Source organism: Remersonia thermophila, chromosome 6, assembly GCF_042764415.1.
Source record: "Remersonia thermophila strain ATCC 22073 chromosome 6, whole genome shotgun sequence".
In the NCBI taxonomy this organism is placed as follows: domain Eukaryota; kingdom Fungi; phylum Ascomycota; class Sordariomycetes; order Sordariales; family Chaetomiaceae; genus Remersonia; species Remersonia thermophila.
The window spans coordinates 1286568-1308288 of NC_092222.1; the positions used below are offsets into that span (position 1 = coordinate 1286568).

Below are 21721 nucleotides of genomic sequence, written 5' to 3' on the forward strand. Positions count from 1 at the left end.
GGCGGGTGGGAAAGAAGGAGAAGGGGAGAAGGGAGGGAGGAAAAAAATTCGAGGACCAGCTGCCGTGTTAACAACAAAAAAAGTTGTGGCAGGCTGATAGGCCGCCTGAGCCTTTCGGCGCCGGAAATTTTGCCTTGGCCTTGGAATCCCGGTTTTCCAGTGCCCGGTTGTCAGCCAGCGACAGCCGTTCCTGAGCTGCCAAGGTCGCGTCATGCCACCAAACCTCCCAAGACTAGTGGTGGAGACCGGGGAACGTCATCCACTTTGCGGTCAAAGACGGACCAATCGCAGCTCAACCGTTAGTCAGTGAGGGCGGGCAAAGTCGGGAGCGGTCGGCTCTCTCGCATCCGACCCTGGGGCTTTTTCTCGAGGGTTGAACGGGGGGCTGAGCTCTCTCGCTGGGTTTGGAGCCCTGAACCCAGAACCTGGAACCCGGAACCTAACCCAGACCCTCCAACCCTGAGCCTGACGTATGCGCTTTGAAGCGTTTGGTTCGTACCTCGTATGGACGCTGAGCAAACGGACTACTATACACAGTACTCAGTACATAACGTTACTACACTAGTACGCAGAATGCCAAGCAGCCAAGAAGGAGGCTAACCCCGAACAGGAAAAAACCGCCCAATCTGCATCACGTCACCTTTTGTCTAGACTGTTTTTTTTTTTTTTTTTGTTGACCACTCGTACGGCTCCCGATTGAGCCGCACCGTGTGCGCCTGTGTCCGAACCTCTTCCGGCCCGCCGAGCCCCGAAGCCGACCTCACCACCGCCTACGGCCGACGCCGATTGCCCACCCCCAAAGCCCACACATACTGTGCAGACCTGGTTTCCCCGACTCCCACATCCAGGCCCCGGACCCTCTCCACGTCTGCTCGCAACGCAAGCATCTTTTACACTTCACCCCTCCACCATGGCGTCGCCGGCCGCAACGCCGCCAGCTCGGCACCTCCTCCGGCAGGCCACGGGGCTGCTCCGCCGGCGGCCCTCTCCGGCTCCCCGCTTCCTCCTCCTCCTCCTCCGCCGCTCCAGCAGCGCCACCAAACCACCCCCCAAGGTCCTGGCCAAGCCCGAGCGCTTTACCCCGCCGTCGCACGGCTCCCGGCTGCCCCGCAAAACCCCGCGCCACTATGGCGGCGATCTCTCGGCCGAGGAGAAGGCCGCCCAGGAAGTCCGCGAATACCCCGGCATGCCGCCGGCGCCGGGGTCGCAAGCCCACCGGATCCTTCACAGCCGCTGGATTCACGTCGTCATCACCGTCGTACGTTGAATCTCTCCTCCCCTCCCCCCTCCTCGTCTTTCCCTTCTCCAACCCCAGAAAGAATAAGAAAAAAAAAAAGTCTACTAACAATTTGTCTACCGCAGGGCACCCTCACCTCCCTCGCCATCTACACCTTCGTGCTCAACTTCCAGCGCACCTCGCCCTTCGCCGACTTGCTCCCCGCCGCCTCCGACTTCGTGTCGCACCCCATCCTGTCCGCCCGCGCCCTCGCCGACGTGATCCGCATGCACGAGACGCACAAGGCCGAGCGCATCGCCGAGAAGCGCGCCCGCGAGGTCGAGGACGTGGCCAAGCGCCGCCTCTACCGCCGCGCCCACGGCCTGCCCGACGAGGTCGGGCTGTTCAACCAGTCCCTGGCCAAGACGAAGGCCGAGGCCGAGGCGGCGGCGGCGGCGGCGGATGACAATTCTCCCGTGAACGCGGCTGCGGAAGCTGCTGCTGCTGCTGCTGCTGCTCAAGGGGAGACGGTCGTGGGGAACGCGGAGGCCCCCCACGCCCACGGGGCGAGGAGGTTGAGCGAGCAAGAGCAGAAGGAGGCGGTGGACAAGGTGAAGAACAAGCGGTTTGGTATCTTTTAAGGGAGATGCGCTCTAGGAGCGGGGCTGCGCGCCTGGCCGGCGTGGCGTAGCGATGATGGCCCGGCGCAAGGTCCCTTGGCTCACCTACCTACTACACAACCACTTGCTGGTGGTGATGATGATGATGATGATGGAGGCAGATGGATGCTTCTGTACATAACCGCTGGGTGGGGCATGATCCCACGGTGCTCTCTGTACAATACCCTAGACATGACGGATGGGAAGGATGGCGATGGCGTTTGATGGGGACACAAAAAGAAAAACAAACAAACACAAGCAAAATGCCCGCTCCATGGACCCCGCTCTATATCCCATCCATGCATGACGGTTTCGATCCCCTACGGCCCGTCGCCACGACACCGCATCCAACCAGCTGGCGCATGACTTGCTCAAGCACCTAGCCCAAGTCGACGGCCTCCAGCGCATCCAGCACCTCGTCCACAACCCCGCCCTTCTCCAACACCTTACCCACCAGCGCTGCGAGCACCGCCCGGCTGGCACCGCCCCTGGGCGCCCGCCACACTCCTTCGACCGCCTCCGTCTCGGCCGTTCTCGCCTCGGCCGCCTTTTGCTGCTGCGCGCTGCTGCCGAGGTTGTTGAGGTTCGCCGCGCCGTACGCCGCGTTGGCCGCGTTCGCCACGCCCGGGGGCGTCAGGCGCGAGGGCGGGTCGATGGTGCGGATCGAGAGCAGGCGGAGGGAGCGTTGCGACGGGCCGGAGGCGTCGGCCGCGTTCCCTCCCGGGCCGGCCTGCGACGCGCCGCTCGTCACCGACACGGCCAGCGCGACGTCGGCGACCGCGAGCTCCTCCTTGGACGGGTCAAACAGGATGTTGTTGCCGACGGCCATGACGAGGAGGGTGATGGGCGGGCGCGCGGCGGGCCGGCCTCGGCTGGGGCTTCGCGGGAACAGGTACGGGGCGGCGGCCCAGTCGTCGTCGAAGAAGGGGTCTTCGTCGCCCTCGGACTTGAGGCGCGGCAGGCGGGTCGCGAGGAGCGCGAGGTGCGTCGTGAGCGAGAGCAGCGGGAGCGGGTAGGATAGCGGCGGGGAGATGAGGATGATCTGCGTCACTCCTTGGTCAGCGGCTTGTTCCCCTGTCCCCTTTCTTTTCTTTTTTTTTTTTTCCTTTTTTTTTGCGTCTCCGAGAAAGAGGAGAACCCCCCCCCCCCCCCCCCCTCCAAAAAAAAAGAAAAAAAGAAAAAAAAAAAAAAAAAAAAACTCACATCAATGTAAAGCTTCCAATGAAACCTCCGATTAATCCACAACCTCCTCACCAGCTCCCCGTCCGCCAGCAGCGCCTCGCTCAGCATCGCCGCCACAAACACCGTCCCCGAATCGTCGTCCCTCACCCCGGGGATCTCCACCGTCAGCTCGACCCACGCCGCCTCGCCCTTCCTCTCGCCTTTCCTCCCGCTCGCCTCCCCGAGGGCCCCTGGCCCCGCTTCCCCGTCCTCCCCGTCCTCCTCCCGCTCGTCGCCCGCCTCCCCGCCCCCTTCTTCGAGGAACACGGTATCGTCCCCGGCCCTCCTCGCCGTCCTCTCCACCTCGGCCTTGACGCCGGCGATCGCCTCGGTGCCGTCGGCGAAGCATATCCTGGCGCTGCCGTTGGCGCCGGGCAGGATGCCCGTCTCGGCGACGAGCGGGCGGAAGTCGTTGGGCCCCCGGCCGTCGGGGCGGATGGGCGGGACGAGAAGCAGCGAGTCGTGCAGGTAGGCGAGCTCGGCGGGGGAAAGGAGGACGTGGGAAGGGTGGTGTTGGGTGGAGGCCATGTTGGGCGGCTTGTTGGCTTGGGGAGGAGAGAGGCCGGTTGCGGGTGTGGGTTGTTGTGTGGGTTGTTGTGTTGCGTCGCCTTTGTTCTATGTCGATTGTCTTTGCTTCTTTTGGGTAGGAATTTGCACCTTGGTCTGGGCGATGAGGGTGGTGATGGCGGAGTCGTCTCGACGGAGTTGGTCGCTCAATTGGACAAGACGGAGGCTCCCGTCTGGCGATCCAAGCTCTCTGTCGCTGTCTGTTCCTTGGGGCGGTGGCTGCTTTGTTTGTTTGGGGATACGGTCCGAAATTTTGGAGGTGAGGGGCCACCTGAAAGGTCTTGGCAGAGCTGAGAGACGTGGGGCGGTAAGGCTGGGCGCAGCTGGTGGAGACCCGCCGCCGTTCACCTCGCTTTGGTCCCAAGGGAAGGTCGGTAACGTAACGAAACGAAACGTAACGATTACACGTGCATACCTGACGTGCGCCGGTTTTCCATCTGTACGCCTAACTCAGGTACCTACCCCTAACCTGCCCTGTGAAATCTGAAATCAAAGAAGCAGGGCAGCTCTCCCGGGTTTCACTATGGCACTCGATAGACGCCAAAAAAAAAAAAATCAATGGGCAAAGTTGGAGGCAACGTTAGGATCTCTATCGATGCTGGCTTGCCCTGGGTACCTAGGTACTTTGGCACCTGGGGGTAAGGTAAGGTACATTACCCTGCAAAGAGAAGACCTAGACCTCGAGAACAGCTCTGAGCAGCCGACGAGAATACTGTAAGTCTGACTGAGATGGTACAGCATCACACATGAATCTGACCTCTGTTATCTCCGCACCACCGCTCGACCTGAGCAATTCAGTCAATTAAAAAAATACCTCAAGATAACACTGTCAAGGATTCAATAAAACCGAAGCATACAAATAACGCATGCCCCTCAATACCTACCCCCCCCCCCCCCCCCCCCGGATGGCTGAAGATACGCCAGGTCCCGTCCCAATCTGACCTCGAGTCTTGGCATGGTGGGACAGTCGGGTGCGGTACCCACCAACCGCCTCGTCTCGCCATCCTCGCTGCTCATCTCCAGTCCCGTCTCTGACACACATCCACTCTGCTCATGCTTCTCTTGTGCCATGCGTGCCATCCTGAATCTGTGTTTGTGAGAAAGCAAATGCTCTCTTGTCGCGAATTTGCAAATATCATCACGGCCATCCCAACAAACGAACCGGTAGCAATGCGAATACCCCCGAGACTCTGACCACCACAATGTACCCTCTTTTCCTCTCTCTCTCTTCTCTCTCTCTCTCTCTCTCTCTCTCTCTCTCATTCCCATTTACATCACCATCCCAGAGAAAGCAAACAGAAGAAGCGCCCCCCCTTTTCCTCCCTAAACACCAGCCGCCGTAGTCCTCCACTTCTCGGGCATCACCCATCCATGCGTCGCCGCCGCCCTCGCGTACGCCTCCATCGCCTCTCCAAGCCCGTAGTCCCCCCTGCCCCAGGACGCGGCCCCTCGCGTCGCCTTGGTTCGAACCCCCGGGTGGAGCCTCGCCGGCCTGGGCTCTGTGCTGCACAGCGCCAGGCGCACCTGCAACAAGACGCTCTCGAGGCTCGTGACGGGACTCCACCCGGTGGCCGTGAGCAGCTCCATGCACATGGCCCCGCCGGCAGTGACGTGCCCGCCCCCGCCCTCCAGGAAGGGAAGGAAGCGCGGGCGAACGACGCGCACAAAGGGCGGGGAGAAGGGAAAGTCGGGCCCGAAGCGAAGCTCGAGGACGATCGAGGCAATCCCGGCAGCCTGCATGTCTTGGGCGAGGGGGAGGGACAGGTCAAAGCTGTGCAGCTGCACGATCCACTGGTACAGGTTGGCCAGGCCGTCAAAGTCGATGTGCCAGCCCAGCTCGTGGGGCGGGCTTGTTGCCTGGGTTGCTTGGAGCTTCTTGACCTCGACGCTCAGGGACCGAGTTGCCGAGGGTGTCGCAAAGGACGGCGGTTGGAGGCGCGGGATGGACGAGAGGTCGACGGCATCGGGCTGGAAGGTCGTCACGGCCAGCGGAACGGCAGCTGGAGCTGGAGCTGGAGCCGGCGCCGGAGCAGGAGCTCTGTCAACCCAGCGGTTAGCCTGGTTCGGCACAAAGCTTGGACGGGGCTTCGCGTACTCGGGCTTGGCCTGCTTGACGGGCTCCCCCGAGGCGCGCGATGCCGGCATTTGGGTCGGCAGGGCATCCTCGTAAATCTCGAGCTCGTCGCCGCTGAGAAACAGCAAGCCGTCGTCTGTGTCATCATCGTCGCTTCCCGTCTCGGGAGCTTTGCGCTTAGCGCGGATCGGCAAAGAGCCCTGGGAGACCGCCGTTCGTTGTGACATCGCCGACAGGGGGATCTGAAGGGGTACGCCGCGCACGCCGTACACCTGGAGATCCGGCGGCTGCTGAACAAAGGGACCACCCGAACCCCCCTGCGCGGACGGGAACGCGGGGGTGGCTTGCGTGCCATATGCCAGAGACCTCCGGGCGAACAGATAGCGGCACTGATGCCAATCCTCCTGGGCCACCACGAAGTGCGGGCGCCGGGAGACAAACTCTTCTGGCGCGTTGATGATTTCGACAAGGCTCATGCAAGTGTCGATCTTGAGGTCCGAGTTGGGCCACGGATGACCGAGCATCGCATAGCTGGCGCTGGTGTTGTACTGGGAGCTGAAGTAGACGCCGTGGCCAAAGGCGCGACCGCAGGAAATCTCGGTGAAGTCGAGGCCGGTCCGGATGATGCTGTGCCAGTTGCCCAGGTAGCTGCCGTGCCAGGCAAAGAAGGTGGGATGGTCGTTGGTGCCCTTACGCCCCACGACCTCGCGGAGCGCCCGGCGAAACCGCAGCTCCCTGTCGGGTGCGCCCTGCGCAAAGCGGAACTGCACCCATCCATCCATGCCGAGTATTCGCTCGTGTTCCCTGTTCCGGCCTCTTCTAGCGACCTTGGGAGCCGGCCCGCCTGCGGGCTTGTCTCGCCCTTGCAGCGGTGGAGCGAGGCTCGCCCGAGGAATATTCCTCGACCGTTCGATCTGGAAGATGCAGGATCGGTTCGAGCCCACGATCCAGGTGAGGAGCGACAGCGCCGCCGGGGAGACGTGCTCCAGGAAGCGGAGGCTCCTGTTTGGATGGCCGAGGAGCCATTCCTCGAGCTGGAGGATCGACGGAAGCGTGTCCAGGACCATGCGCATGGCGACTCCCTTCCTGGCGTCATCCAGGTCATCAAAGTCGGTGTCGTAGGGGAAGACGTCGACGACCTCGCCGTCGGACCACCGGAGAAGGCTGTCGACCGCGGGACCTGAGGACGGGCCGAACGGCGGCGGCATGGTATAGCCGACGGGGTCTGCTATTCCCGCTGGCAGGGCGGATTTGGACGTCATCTGGATCGTGACGGATTTGGAAGTTCCATGCACCTCCAGGATCCGCGCGTGCTGCATCACGGGCAACGTTCCCGTCAGCTTCCGCAACGCGAGCCACTGAGCCGGCGCCAGGCGCCTGCTGACCGAGCCCCAGATCCCCACGTCGTCGAAAACGAGGCGGGTGCAGTCGTTGGCGAGCCGGGCGCGCGCCGGCTTGGTTCCCCCCAGCACGTCCGGAACCTTGAGCCGCAGGCCTACCGGGAGAGTACGGATCGGGAGGCTGGGCTTCTTGGCGGAGGGGTTGTGAGGGACCTGACGTGGATTCTCCTGGGTGGCGGCGTAGCAAAGACTGACCAAGAGGTCGACGACGTAAGGTTCTGCGAGGATCTCGTGCTCGACGGATGGACCGAGCCCCATGGCCACGTACTGGAAGAGGCACAACGGGTTGGAGCAGACGTAGGGGCGCAAGGCTTCCAAGTCCTTGTCGAGCCGGCGGTGACACCTCAGGCAGTATTCGGTGCACTTGACAAAGTAGCGCAAGGCGAACTGCATGACGACGAGCGGAAAGCTACGCTCCTGGGATGGCCTCTTCTCCAACAGATGGTCGGGATCCAAGACCCTTTGCATCTCGGGCGCCGGAGCGCCGTCTTGGGACGTCGGTGCCGTGCCTTTCTGCGGGCCGGGAGGGAGCTTATCACCCGAGTCGAAGAGGCCCCTCGCTCTCAGGAGGTGCTCGTTGGCCTGTTCCCAGTCGAGCCCGTGCTCCTCGCGGATCTTGAGGAGAGAAATGAAGCTCTGGCACAGGAACGAGTCCATCGAGTTGGAGATGAGGAGCTTCTCAAACGCCACATCGCTGTCGGTCGGGCTTTCGGGTTGGGAGTCGTCGGCTGAGAAATGGCCGCGGTCAACAAACGCGCTGGTGGCCTGGCGCAGGGTCGGCTTGTACCGGTTGCATTTGCCAAAGCGGAACTGGACGTCGTTCTCGTCGGCCGCGAGTTCAAGAAGGCGTTCCAGGGAGCGGTACGTTGTGCCGGTAAAGCGAAGCAGGAGGACGGCATAGTCGGTGGGTTGGACGTCCCATGCCTCCATCGCCTGCTCCGAAAGGCCAAGCTTGTTGATGCGGACCGAGATGGAAACAAACCCGGACGCTGACGTTTTTCCAAACCCGTCGAGGAGTCCGACCCTGAAACCAGCCTTTCTCACCTGGCGGAGGTCCCATCTGATGCGTCGCAGGGCCAAATCCTGGTTGCCCAGGACCGCGCTCGAGGGGTCGAAAAGGGTGGATGCGACAGGCCCGAGACCGAATTCTTGTTCCTCCTCCTCGTCGTCGTCGTCATCATCGTCGTCGTCGGAAAGGTATTCGTCGTCCAAAGCAGCGCCAAAGTCGTCTCCGTCCTCGTCATCCACCTGGGTCGGGGAAACAGGCTCGTCAAGCGTGTCCGCGAGTGCCCTGGTGAGGCGATGTGCAAGCAGAGTCGCCATGTCGGAGACCGACAATCCGGAGAGGTAATCCTGGGCAGAGGCAATGGCGGCAACCACGGGCTGTGGGGGCTCGGGATCATTGGTCCAGAGCAAGAAGGTGTTGCCGTCAGGATACTCTTTAATATCGTGAGCAAGGGCTTGGATGACAACGGGGTTTGGAAGACTGGTATGCTGGTATGCGATGGTGACCTCGCCGTCGGCCTCGCCCTTGTTGATGCTCTGGACACCGGGGACGGAGCCTGTGGTGGCTAGCTGAGCCGCGACAGAAATGTCGGCTTGAAAGTTCTTGAATCCCATGGCTGTTGTCTGTTGCGTTCATGGATGGATGGAGAACTGGGCAGAGGTCGGAGAATAGGTGGGGGGGGGGGGGGGGGGAGGGTTGTATAGGCTCTCTTGAAGGACATTTGTTGGGCTTATTCCCTTCTTGGATCATGCCTATGAATTGTCTGACCAGTCGACCCCAAGCCTGGCGGGCAAACCCACGAGAACTGTAAGGATGGTGTGTAAGGTTGTTTGAGAGAGTTCTATGGAGGTGGTGGGACGACAGAGATGAAAGAGGGTGGGTGGGTAAGGTAATCGAAAAAGAACCAAGAGACAAGGCTGAACAGCACCGCAGTTGTGCGGTTTGGAGACTCAGGATGGCAGTAAGCGCACAGGACCCAAGGAAACTTGAAGCGGCCTGGTGTACTAGTAGGTGTCGGGGATGGGAAGGCAGGGAAAAGATGAGATGCAGCTTGGGAGCTGAAGCCGTGTGACTGCAGGCTGCGTAAGGTAAGGAGGTACTTCAAAGGGCATTTCCGGTCTCTCTCTCTGATGGTGAAACAAAAGGGACCTCCCTACCTGCCTAGGTACCTGACAGTGCCGGGCAAGCAGGCAAACGGGTGGCTCAGGTAGGCTTCCGGTCCATGGAAACGCAACTTTCAATGTCTCCTGGGCATGATTCATCCATCTTAGGGACTTGTGGAATTAGCCACCAACCTCACCTGCCTCCCGCATCCATATGGGAAGAAGGTATTTTGGGATCCAAGGAGGTGGGGGCCAACGGAGCGAGTCCCAGGCAGCAGCAGCACTTGGCGAGGCTGGAGGGACGATTAGAAGAAGGAATCAAGACACAAGCCATCTGCATTCCAGAAACTCCAAAGCGTGTCTGCGAGTAAAGCTTCCCTGTATGGTACCTCGGGTATGTGAGGTACCTCCGCTGTCTGAGGTATGACAAGAGGCTTGACGTTCTCCTCAGTGAAGCAGAAGGCCCAGGGGGGGAGTCTCGTTCACACCCTTGAACGGAGCTCTGTGAGATGGATCCGATGGCCCGTCCAGCTTCCATCAGCCTGAACCCCCCATCTTGCTGTGCAGGTCTTAAGCCTGGTACTATGCATGCTGACCAGGTCGTCCTGATTGACTACGCATTGCAATGGTCATGGCAAAGTGCCGAGAAGAAAACAAAACCCTCAATCAAGGTTGGTAAGCACCTTGTAGAACAACCACCGACGCTGGCCCAACAGCTGCGCAGCCGGCGTTGTCTGGGTGGTCTTGTGTCAGTGCAAGGGGACGCTCACCAGCTGTGTGCAGCTGTCATCCTCCCTGCGAAGAGGAGTCCACCAGCCCCACCTGGGCCTGGCAACAGCAGCGCTTCCCTGACCTGGTTGGGGCCATGGTTCATTCAACCTCGACATCGGCAACCACCACAAGACAAGCAGCTCAGTGGGGTGTTGTCAATTTGTGTTTTGTTGCAGGAGAATTGGCATTGCCATTTTATATCAGAGAAGCCCCAAAGAATACCCAAGGACGGACTGTGAAAAGCAGGGGCAACAAGGACGGGGAACCACAGCAAGGAACGAGCTCATCCCTTGGCGATACCTAGGCCACTCTCACTCTCACTCTCACTTTCAGTCTCGCTTTCACCCTCAGGTCCTCAGGGACCTTACCCACAACTTGCCTCTCATGGTGGCCTGGGACTCCCAACCCACCCGTCGGCGACAGAGCAGCGCTGCATCGGCCACACGGAGCATCGCCGCGCATGCACGTCAGCAGTCAAGGAGAGTTGTCCAGGCCCGATCCCAGCATGTCGCCGACCCGTTTCTGCAGGACTTTCTGAGTCCATCGTTTGACGCTGCCGCCTATCTCAACGCCACCCTCCCTCCACTACAGACCTCCTCCTCCTCCTCCTCCTCCTCGTCATCGTCTTCCTCCAAGGGTCCTGGGGGCTACGCCTCGGGAAACAAACCCCCGGTTCCGCTGGCCGACCTCTCCGCCCAGGCCCAGGCCCTCGTGACCCAGCTCAACGCCCACACCACCCGCCTCACCAACACCCTGACCGACCTCACCAACGACATCCTCCGCAGCGGCGGCCGTCTGGCCTACGAGGTAGAGCTTCTGCGCGGCGAGACCGTGGTTCTCGCCGACACCCTCACCGACGCCCTGGAGGCCGACATCGCCAGGTTCGTCCCCAACGGCGTCCGCGACGCCGTCCTCGAGCCAAGGACGACCGCCGCCGACAGCCATGGCGCAGCGCCGTCCCACCACCAACGCCGCGCGTCCATCCTCGGTCCCCGCCGCCGCCCCAGCAGCAGCCGGAGCAGACCGCCACCCTCCTGCCGGCACCGCCGAGCCCAACGCCGCCGCCGCCGCCGCCGCCGCTCCCCCCACCGTCCCTGACGAGCCGCCCTACATCGCCCAGCTCCGCACCCTCACCCTCGTCCGCGCCCGCCTCGACGAGGTTGTCAAGACCTTTGGCGACGCCATGGACTTTGCCTTCCCGCCCAGCGAGGTCTCGGTCACGTCCTCGTTCCTCTCCGTCTCGGCGCCCGCGCCGCCCGACACCCCCACGGGCGACGGCAGCGGCGCCGCCACGGGCCCGAGCCTGGAAGAGAAGGGCCAGCAGACCCTGCAGAAGCTGCGCGACGAGATCGCCGCGCTGCTCCAGCCGCCCTCGGGCAGCAGCAGCGGCGGCGGCGGTGGTGCCGTCGACCCCATCAAGGGCGTTGAAGACGCGGCCAAGCGGGTTACGCAGCTCAAGGAGCTCGCTTCCGTGTGGAAGGGCACGGCCGAGGAGAAGGGGCGTGCCAAGTTTGTGGATAGCCTGGCGCGAATGGTGGAGGACAGGCACAAGGAGCTGCTAAAGGAAATTCAACAACAACAACAGCAGCAGCAGCAGCAGCAGCAGAAGCAACAACAGCAGCGGGCAAGAAGCGGTAGTGTGAAGGGGCTAGGCGAAGCGGGGGCAAAAGCGGCTGGCAGCAGCGGAAGTGGTGCGGACGCGGATGCCGCGCAGGCAGACAAGGGGTATGGAGGCGCGTACGGATTGCTGAGCCAGTTGCAGAAGCTGAGGAGCGGGTTGTGATGGGAGGGGGCCAAAAAAAAAAAAAAAGAAAAAAGAAAAGGTGGAATGTGGCGCGGTGGTGTGTTCGTTTCGTGTAGGCAGGCGTGTGTGCTCTAGGCTCTAGGTGAGCGGTACGCTTAGAGAGGCCGCCGGTCTCTCTATCGAGTCCCAACCACGCAAGGAATCTCCACCATGACTTGCAGAGGAAAAGAAAATAAAGCATTATCCATCCATTCATCCACACACACACACACACACACACACCCTTGTCTACAAACTTTCAGCCCCATTCCCATTCTGGCTCCTCTTCCAAACCAACAGCCTCTCCCCAAGGCGTCCGGACTCCTTCCAAGAGATTCAAGCTCAGTGCGCCCTCCTCTTCCGGAAATCCACGCAAATCTCACCCATCAAGTCCGGCCCAACAGCCGCCACAAGCTCCGCAATCCTTGACTTGAGCGTGCCAAACTGTCCGACGCGCTCCGTGTCCCAGATGACAAGCTGCGACGCAAGAATCAGGTTATCCGAGAAGTCGGAGCGGAGCACGAGACCGTCCATGTTGAGAGCTTCCATCTCTGCGAGGGTGGGGATGCCGGGCATGTTGCTGGCCAGGAGGAAGGCGTCTTCTTCGTCTTCCTCCTCTTCTTGCGCTTCTTCGTCGTTGTCCGTGGTGCGGGTGGTATCTTGGCTGTTGGGGGAGCTGCCGGGAGGGCCGGCTGCCTGGCCGCTAGTTTCATGTTGTTGTTGTTTTTCTTGCTGCTGCTGCTGGTGCGGTCTAGGTTTCGACAAACAGACGTAGTGTGACTTGTCAAACAACGCCAGCGCCTCCGCGTCGAGCGGGTACCAAGCCAGATCCTCCGGATCGAGAACCTGCTGGGGCTTGTACTCGATCTTGTAGCGCATCTTTGCGCACCCGTGGACGTAGTAGCCGGGGTACCACCAGCGGTATCCCGCCTCCTGGGCCAGGGCGATCTCGCGCAGAGCGCCCAGCTTTCCCGGGTTGAGCCAGTGGATGGACTCGTGGTACAAAAAGTACACGGCGCTAACGCAGTCCGGAAGGAGGTCGAGAACGCCAACGGCCACAAGACGTCCGTCGATGCGGTAGCACTGGTGGAACGAGCCCACGGGCCGGCGGCGGCCGTCCGATCCCGCAACGCTGCCGCGCTCCAGGGGCGAGTCGCACAGGAAGCGGCGGAAGCCGTCGCGCGTAATCTTGTCGGGCGGCTCCCGGTGGACGATGCGCTGGTAGTTCTCAAAGACGGCGTACTTCTCCTCGGTGAAGGTATCGGGCTCCAGGGTGACCTTGAAGACGTGGTCTGGCACCGGTGGCGTCTTGATCACCCCGGTCTCGGGCTCGTGGATCCTCTCGACGAGGTCAAAGACGTTGTGTCTCCGTCGTGCCTCGGCGCGCGTCCGTGGATGCCGCCGAGCGGCTTCCCTAGGATACGTGGGCCCGATGATGTGGCGGTTGAAGCGGTTGATGGCTTGGCGCTGGGCCTTGCTCGGCTTGAACGCGGCCGAGTCGAGACGGAGGGTGTAGTGAGGACAGCATGAGTGCTTTTGGTTGGGCCGGTAGAGAAGGGTACCCGAACGCCTCCAACAACGATCGACAAGCTTCTGGTAAAAGGTTGGCGTCAGGGATGTCGCAATGGCGTAGTAAGAAAAGCCTGTAAACGGATGGTTAGATGGGCGATGGGCGGGGGTCAAGGGGTCATGGCACCGAGGCGTCGAGCGAAGCGGTTATGCGCATGGAGAGAAAGAGAGAGAGGGGGGTGGGCGGGGGGGGGGGGGGGGGGAGGACAAGGGCGAATGCCGGGAGGAACTTTCACGTTTTGCGGACTGACCACTGCGAGTCCTATGACAATACCCGCACTCGGAGGAATTGCTATAACCTAAACGCAGTTTTGGTCAGCATCGTGCTGGTGACGGAAAAGGCATGAACGCGCGTGGGACAGAGGCATGGGCAGCGGTTGTTCCAGGATGTTCATGTCGTGGAAGAGTCAATGCGGTGTGTGTTGATCCTTGTGTTCCTACACTCCCATCGTGGCGTCTTCCGAGGAAGTGTCCTGACCGGGGCCTTGAATGCTTGACAGATGGAAACGATTTTTTGGCCTGGACAGCGCGAGGACATGCCATCGATGAGGATGCTTGACCCGAAAGCGAAGACATCCCGTGAGTCCCGCGCGGAGTGGACCATTTTGTGGCTTTGTGGGAGACATCACCAAGTGCAGGGGGGCATGGGAGGACGTAGCGTGGCGGCTGGGGGTGTGTGGTGTCGTGAAGAGAGTCCGACCAACGATATGGCGGTATTCAGACACATGGTGCAACGGTTGGGTGAGACGACGCGAGACATCGGGGGCTCACCGATAGGGAAGAGGTACGAGTACCGCTCTGCGGCATCTTCCTCCACATGCACATTGACTTCCATTCTCATGTTGTGCTGTGTTTTGGGTTGCTGTGTCGCAGAGCAGGGAGGGCTTCCCCACGCTTGGTCTCGCGTGCTCGACACAAGGCGGCCGGCACAACGGTGGATGATAGAAGAAGATTGTGGGTCGGAGAGTTGTATCGTGCAGCAGCGGTGCGGGGGGGGGGGGTTAGGCGGTGGTCACGGCGGAGGAGGAGGCAGCGGTAGAGGTCGGGCTTAGAGAAGCATCGCGGTGGCCGAGCTGAGAATGATGGGCGCACCAAGTCCCGAAGCGTTGGTGTAGTTATATCCAGGCAGCCCTGGACGACCTGGTTGTCGAGGCTGGCGCCAGGCGTGCGGCGATCCCAAACGTCCCCAACGCCGAATTCGAGACAGATGGCCAGGTCGTGCCGGTCAGTGACAGACCCAATTCCGATGTCCGTCTTCGTGCCCGTTTGTTGCCAGGACCCCTCGGCCGGTTGCTTGTCTCAACGCCGAGTCCGTCTCCTTTTGGTGCCCCGCGCCGGCGGTCCTGTCCCCGGAGCGGGGTGGGGGTCGTTGTTGCTGCGGTGGAGGCGATGTGGGTTGGACGGCGCTGATTACGGCACAGGAACACAGGAATCCTGTCCGAGGTGGTCCGAAGAAGATGAGGGATGTCGCCGTGGGTGGATGGTGTGGGATGCCGCAGAGCCTCCCGCCGTCGCGTGATGCTTTGGGTGCCGAGCCAGGAGGCAAAGCGAGCTGAAGTCCAGCCCGGCTTCCAGCTCGTAGGCCGGCTGGAGCTGGACGAGCTGGCTGCCCCGCCGTTTATTACGCCGTGCAGTACGGTACCGTACAGCACGGAGAAGGCTCCGTCAGGGACACGACGGTCCTCACACCCGGACGCCGCCAACCATAAGATGCAGCCTTGGTTGCCTGAGGATGGGAGGTCGGTACCGGACATTGTGGCGGAGGATGCAGACAGACATCCCGTCTCCAGCCAGGGGTACAAAGGCTGTGCGACCTCCCGGGGCCGATGGCCTGCATGTCATGACTTACACCGTCCAGCAGCGGACGAAAACGCTGTCTTGGGATCGGGTTCCTGCTCCCCACGTCTTGGGCAGGTTCAGGGCTCCCGGCATGGAGGTGGAAGGTGGGAGGAGGGACGGGAGACGGCTCCACTCTCTTCTTTTCTCGTCAACCTTCAGCCTGGAACGAAGGAAGGACGTGGGCAGCTAGCTCGGTCCCGCCATCCGGGCAGGTCCGCCCCGGAATTCGTGGGGCGGGGCTCGTTGGCTTGAGGTTCACGTCAGGTTGCGTCTTTCTTGGGGTCTCGGGTCTTTGTGCGTCTTTCTCCCCTCCCCGCCAGGGACGCCCCGCCCCGCCTCCGCCCTTCAGGTCGTTCCATGAAGGTCTGTCTCCTCCCGACGGGAGTTCTCGCCGCGAGTTGGCTTCTCCCGGCCTGCCGTGACCACCACGCCGCCGCCGCCGCCGATGTGGGGTGCAGCGCATGGCCAGCAGCCACCCTTGTTCCCTGTTCCCGCTCACCAGCTGCGAACAGCGGGAATGCCAGGCAAAGCCAGGCACTCGTCACTGCTTGCCAGCCTGTCGGCTCTCGACCGTCTCGTCTCTACGGCTTTGGCCGGAGAGCGGAGGCATTTCGTGCAGTTTTTTTCTAGTCTTGTACTCCCCCCCCTCTCTCCCCCCCCCCCCCCCCCCTCTCCTCAAAATGAAAAGAAAAAGACAAAAAAAAAACCCCCCCGTACCATGAAGGAACTGCCTGACTCTGTACCTCCCCAACGTATAAAGCCCCTGTCTCTCCAGCTTTCCCCGGTCCCGAATAGGGGGCCCATCAACTCGAGCTGGGGGCAACCAGCAGCCCACCTACCCGCCCGCAGAGCAAACGAGCCCGAGATTTGACGCTTAGTTCGGCTCTTGCACGCCGAACGCCGCCCGCTCCATCTTGATCCCGTTCCAAATCTGCTCACCTGTCATTTTCGCTGCAACTTTGGCCGGCACCTGGCCTGCGACCCTGAGAGTGTCACTGGCTGCAACTTTTTCGGTTGCGTCTGTTGCCCCGTTGCGGAGTTGCAGCCATTTTGCCCCCGAGTCCATGCTGCCAAGCGCGTGTTCTGGTGAGAGCCGCCAAAAAGTTCTGTTCCGACAACCGCAGCCCGAGCCCCTAAGAGCGCCTCGACGACGTCTGGTCCGCCTTGCGAACAGCACCCGGCCAACTTTTCCCGGCCCAGGGTTCTCAGAATTGCTCTGCTGAGCACCCCGTTGGCTGGAGAGCGCATTCCGCAGCCGTTCCCCAGGCTCCTGGCGCAGGCTGACCGACCTCTGCTGCGATTCGGGAAAACAGGGGACCACAGGCCCGGCCTTGAGCACCCAAGGCCCTAGACGTTCACCTCGCATCGTCCCTCACTCGTGCGCCTCTCATTCCCCGAGACTTGCTCTCTTGTGTGGGCGTTTCCTTGGGTTGCGCAGTGATCCTTCTTCGTGCGCAAACCTGGACGTCAGAACCGCCGTTCTCTCTCATTCGCGCGCAATTCGAAAGACGACACAGCCTTGAAGCCTGCTAACTCACCGCCACGTTCGAGCTCAAAATATCGTCACCATGTCACGCACGGTTTTGTGAGGACGGGTCGCTCACTACCAATCCAGCTCTCTGGGGGACAGAGTTTGTTCTTTTTTTCCCATTCCTTTTTGTTCATTCGCCAACCAACCACCCGCAACCCCCCGTCAAATCAACAACAACCCATCAATTCCTCATCCGAATCCATCCATCCGACACCATGGCTGCCACAAACGGCAACAATCGCTCGATGGAGTCGAGGACGGGGAGGACCAACCAGAGTGAGTTTATTTTCTCTGTCTTTTACTGAGCACCCCGGCGCGCGCGCGATGACGGGGCAAGCCATCCGGGCATCGCTCCATGGCCGGGACGAGGTTGACTCATTCTCCTTCTACTACAGGATACAACGCCAAAGGCGAGCGCCTTGTCGCCGGCGTGGTGCCTCTGACCGAGGACAAATCCTACGTCATGCTCATCCAATCGACGCGCCGCAAGGGCTGGGTTCTGCCCAAGGGCGGCTGGGAGACCGACGAGGAGTGTCACGAGGCGGCCGCCCGCGAGGCCTGGGAGGAAGCCGGCATCTGCGTCCACATCGACTACGACCTCGGCGAGATCCAGGAGACGAGCCCGCGCAAGAAGTCGTCGACGTCCTCTTCCAAGGAAAAGGACGGCAAAGAGAAGGCCCGCTCCCTCTACCGCTTCTTTGAGGTCACCGTGACGAGCGAGGAGCAGGAGTGGCCCGAGCGCGAGAAGCGCATGCGGAAGTGGTTCACCTTTGAGGAGGCCAGAGAGCTGCTGAAGGATCGTCCCGAGCTGCAGACGGCGCTCGAGCGGTCGACCATGAAAAGGTAGCTTGTTGACACGAGCTTCTTGCCGCGGAAAGGGGCCGAAACATCTGCGGTCTTGCGCGGTCTTGGTTTACAATCCGGCGTCGTTCCGAGCGGAGTGGAGTTTGAGGTTTACGGTTCGCCAGGAGAATGAAAACGTCAAAAAAGAGGCAACGCGCTCGTCGCCTCTTTCTTTCGCATGGGACCAGGGGTCGGAGACCCGGTTTTCTTCTGGCTTTGTACCTGGCATCATCACCCTGGTGTTTTTCTTCTGTTTGGGAGTTTGCTTGCATGGGTCTGTACTAGATGGATGGGATATCTGCGCTTTGCTGTTGTCTTTTGAGCTGCCCTCCCCCCCCCCCCCCCCTTCCCCCCCTTATTTCTCTCTCTCTTTCTCTCTCTCTCTCTCTCTCTCTCTCTCTCTCTCTATTTCGCTGGTCCCAAATGCATATCATGCGTATCATCATGGGCCAGTTATCCAAAGCCGGTTGGTCGGTGGGTCGGACAGGCAGGTGGGCGGGCGGGCGGGCGGGCGGGCGAGCTTGAGTGCCACGAGGGATTCCAAAAAGAAACAAGACACTGGTACGTACTATACATGGATACATGGTAACGGGCGGAAGTTTGCTTTGAGGTGCTGCATGGTGGATGGGTTGGAGGTTTGCATGGGGTGAGGTTTTAGAGGCTAGGTACTTGTACGGGACAAATACGATGCGCTGAATGGTACCAAGGTGCTTTTCAAGGTCATCTGGGACCATGGTGTACCTAATAAGAAGCGGCGTTTTGGGGTAGACAGACTGGCATCCAACCGCCTGAGTGTACATGGTGCCAATGTTTCTGATAAATACATCTTTCCGTCTGCCCATTCATCCGTGTCTACGCTGTAGGCAAGAATTCGATTCCGTCCACCATACGTTGTGCCTTACGCACCAAGGTAATCGATTCCAAGCTATGGAGGAAGGGAAGCGTGCCACGGACCCCATCGCACCTGCCGTTGGTGATGCTCACCACCTCCAGAGCTCCCTCCCTCTCCCGAGCCATTCGTCACAGGCTGTCTCCTGCCATCGATGAATAAATCTTGACCAAATCAGAATCATCAACGTCCGCCACGGCCATGCACATGGACGATTTCTTGCTTTGCCATCATCATCCATGGCCCAACAATATCCAGCCCATCCACTTCGCTGAAGCTACGCACATATACACGTCCATCCTATCACAGCAAGACGACTTGCTCAACGATACCTTCTCGGCCTTGAGCTACCTACCCACCGGAGATCCCATCGTCGCCATGTCCCGCATCTCCATCTCTCTCAACCTCGGCACCATCCGCGTCTCCTCCACCGCCGACAAGAGCAAGATCAACGACAAACGTCCAAACCTCTCCCTCGAGCTCTTAAGCTCGTGCTTCATTGCCCTTCCCGTCGCCGAAGGTGGATTTTGTCCTCCTGCGGAGTCCCCGACAACCCCCAAGGACCTGCGCCGCGCCTCGGCGTCCGGCGAGCTCTGGATCGCCAAAGCCGGAGCTTGTCGAGTCGATGTCCAGACAAAGTTCAATGGACAGGTGCCAGACGAGGGGATGGTGGATGCGGGACTTGTGAAGGGGGTAGCGGATCTTCTCGGGGGGCTGCCGGTGGGTGTTGACAATTACATCCGTCCATGTCTGATCTGTTTCTTTCCCTTCGCAGCTAGAACCCACCACACGAACTCCGAACTGGGCCTGGGCTGATCTTGTCCGCAGGTCTGGCTCCGCACCGGCCTTGAGCTCCGGGCGAATCACTGCGATGCTGATGGCAGTACCAGTGCGGCCGGCAATTACGCATCGGCGTCGTACTTTCTCCACCATCCCGACCTCTCATCCGAGATGATTGCCCCAGAGGGTGTTCCATTGGCGCTCTTTGAGGGGCTCAGGTGCGAGGTTGACTATCGGTTTGGGAACGTGGAGAGGCGCGTTTCTGCGAAGGCCGAGGGCGGAGGGCTTATCATGCTAATCTTTGCCGGAGCAGACGAACTCACGGCAAGAAGACGAAACCAGCTCAGGATGCTGCCGACAGTACCGCTTTTGGCAAGGAAGCTGCGTCCACCGCTTTCTCTCTGCCTGGTCACAACGGGGCCCAAGAAGAAGGGGACGACCTCGAGCTGCTCGTTTCCGAGGCTATCGCCGCCATGGCTTCTCTCTTGGACTTTGCGTTTCAGAAGCTTGTTGGACTTAAGGGGATACAGCCGGGATGCAGAACGCTGAAGAGCACGATCTCGGTCTCCTTGATCGAGATGGCCCCAGCCGTGTGGAATCTCCAATATCTCCGTGTACGTGTCTTCTCGTGCGGCGAAAGGCTCTGCTGACCTTCTGCTTCAGGCCATGTCCATCCACGCACGAATTATTCCTTCAATCTCTTTGGGACTTGCCCGACTCTGCGGTACTCGATCAGCCAGTCTCCGAGCGAAGCTGGAAGCTCTTCGGTCCAGTCACTCTTCCGACGACGGCGTTCAGCTCGCATCAAGCACAAAGCCTCGTAGCATCCGTGAGGATGTACGGCGGTGCTTGTGGAGGATATGCCATACTCGGATTCCGCCAGACACAGGAAAGGGATTCTCCTCTATCTCGACAAAAGCCAAGACGAACACAACAAACCAACCGGAAGCCCTTTGCTGCCTCACTGGCCATGGCTTGGATCAGCTTACGCATCACTTTGGGGATTTCTCCGGGTATCCACGAATGGCCGAGCAATACAATTCAATGTTGGACGATGAGAACGCCATCTTGCCAGAAAACCTACCTGTAACCATGTACGCTGATCAAGGCCATCTACGCGAGGACGAGGGCTCGTCCGAGTGGATGCAGAGCTCTGAGGGCGACTATTTTTACACCGACGGACAAGGAAACGTCTACGAAATCGACAAGCCGGCGGTACATGAAGACGATAGCGTGGCAGAGTGGCCGTCAACGTACCACCTTGGTTGTGACGAACTTGGAGACCCTGATCAAGAAGACGCGGACGGCTTTGAAGAAGGGTATGACGAAAGCGACAACAACGCCAAAGAAACATATATTATATACGATGAAGTCGAATACTGGGCCCCTGTCCAAGGAGTCCGGTTTCCCCAGGAAAACACGCTCACTCCCTCACTCCCACCGCCATCATCACCATGTCCGACCGACTGCCTTCCCATCGACTGGACCGGAGATTGACCCAGCGTTAGCACGCACAATCTCCGCCAACAGAACCCATGGCTGATGGATCACCATGATCCAGAGCGCGAGCCTCGACCCGCAACGATTCCCCACGCCGCTCTCCAGGCTTGGTGCCTGAGAAGGGTTACCTGAACCCAAGAACCGAAAGGCGATCGATCGCAGCATTTCCTCCCGAGCCTTTCCGATCGACGCGGGGGAAAACCGTTATCCCAGGTCTCCGGACTCGCCAGCTTGTATGCGGGGCATGCGCGCTTCTGTGCTCGACCAGCAGCGCCCGTCACGAGGCTCCGTTGCTTTCCCGTTCCCTCAGCCATGACATCCGCCCCAAGATGCGACGCACTTCCGCTTATTTCTTTGCCGCAGGCCCCTTCTTGTTCTTGGCATCCTTCTTCTTCTGCTTGGCCGCCCTCTGCTCGGGCTTCATGGTGGCGTAGTGGATGTACCAGAGCAGAACGCACTGGCCGATCAAGACGACGAGGACGATGAGGAGGATGGTGAAGAGGATGGGCTGGTCGTTGAGGACGGCGACGGCCTCGGGGGTCGCGCCCAGGCTGAGGAACCAGTCGAATTGTCCCGAGGACATGTTGTCGTTGGGATGCTAGGTTTTTTTTGAGGGGAGGTGCGGTGCGGTGGTGGCGAGCGCGGGTGTGTGATTAGGCGGTTGGGGGTGGATGATTAGGCTGATGATGATAATGATGATGGCCGCCCAGCGGATCGGTGGTGAGGTGGGAGCGGGTTTTGCGGCAACGAGCGAAAGAGGAAACAAAAAGATTAAACAGCAACCGTACAAGCTTGGTTGACAGAAGGGAATGAAGCTGGGAAGAGAAGAGGTCTGGAGTTGTGAGGGCAGGCGAGCCGGCCGCTTGGCGGGAGCTATATGAAACCGTGAGGTCCCAGCGTCCCTGCGCTAACCGCGACGCTGCAAGGCCACGCTCTTGGCTCTTGGCTGGCGGCAAGCCTGGCCTGCTGT

General features: G+C 60.5%; 7 protein-coding genes across 7 annotated transcripts; 3 read left to right on the forward strand and 4 right to left on the reverse strand.

The window, feature by feature from the left end:
• Positions 1 to 910: 910 nt before the first annotated feature.
• VTJ83DRAFT_6544 (uncharacterized protein) lies at positions 911 to 1857 on the forward strand (the record flags this gene model as incomplete). The annotated part of the gene is made up of 2 exons (XM_071013267.1): positions 911 to 1258; positions 1363 to 1857. 2 exons carry the CDS (start codon positions 911 to 913, stop codon positions 1855 to 1857), a joined length of 843 nt encoding a protein of 280 aa, XP_070864171.1.
• A 397-nt stretch (positions 1858 to 2254) lies between these two features.
• On the reverse strand, positions 2255 to 3624 carry VTJ83DRAFT_6545 (uncharacterized protein; the record flags this gene model as incomplete). The annotated part of the gene is made up of 2 exons (XM_071013268.1): positions 2255 to 2917; positions 3079 to 3624. 2 exons carry the CDS (start codon positions 3622 to 3624, stop codon positions 2255 to 2257), a joined length of 1209 nt encoding a protein of 402 aa, XP_070864172.1.
• Positions 3625 to 4986: 1362 nt separating this feature from the next.
• Positions 4987 to 8757, reverse strand: VTJ83DRAFT_6546 (uncharacterized protein; the record flags this gene model as incomplete). Its single annotated transcript, XM_071013269.1, has 2 exons — positions 4987 to 5701; positions 5759 to 8757. 2 exons carry the CDS (start codon positions 8755 to 8757, stop codon positions 4987 to 4989), a joined length of 3714 nt encoding a protein of 1237 aa, XP_070864173.1.
• Positions 8758 to 10401: 1644 nt separating this feature from the next.
• VTJ83DRAFT_6547 (uncharacterized protein) lies at positions 10402 to 11800 on the forward strand (the record flags this gene model as incomplete). The annotated part of the gene is made up of 2 exons (XM_071013270.1): positions 10402 to 10914; positions 10970 to 11800. 2 exons carry the CDS (start codon positions 10402 to 10404, stop codon positions 11798 to 11800), a joined length of 1344 nt encoding a protein of 447 aa, XP_070864174.1.
• Positions 11801 to 12142: 342 nt separating this feature from the next.
• On the reverse strand, positions 12143 to 14210 carry VTJ83DRAFT_6548 (uncharacterized protein; the record flags this gene model as incomplete). The annotated part of the gene is made up of 3 exons (XM_071013271.1): positions 12143 to 13443; positions 13606 to 13668; positions 14141 to 14210. The coding sequence occupies 3 exons, from the start codon at positions 14208 to 14210 to the stop codon at positions 12143 to 12145; spliced, it is 1434 nt and encodes a 477-aa protein (XP_070864175.1).
• Positions 14211 to 16954: 2744 nt separating this feature from the next.
• Positions 16955 to 17586, forward strand: VTJ83DRAFT_6549 (uncharacterized protein; the record flags this gene model as incomplete). The annotated part of the gene is made up of 2 exons (XM_071013272.1): positions 16955 to 17015; positions 17135 to 17586. 2 exons carry the CDS (start codon positions 16955 to 16957, stop codon positions 17584 to 17586), a joined length of 513 nt encoding a protein of 170 aa, XP_070864176.1.
• Positions 17587 to 21097: 3511 nt separating this feature from the next.
• On the reverse strand, positions 21098 to 21334 carry VTJ83DRAFT_6550 (uncharacterized protein; the record flags this gene model as incomplete). The annotated part of the gene is made up of 1 exon (XM_071013274.1): positions 21098 to 21334. The coding sequence occupies one exon, from the start codon at positions 21332 to 21334 to the stop codon at positions 21098 to 21100; it is 237 nt and encodes a 78-aa protein (XP_070864177.1).
• Positions 21335 to 21721: the final 387 nt, after the last annotated feature.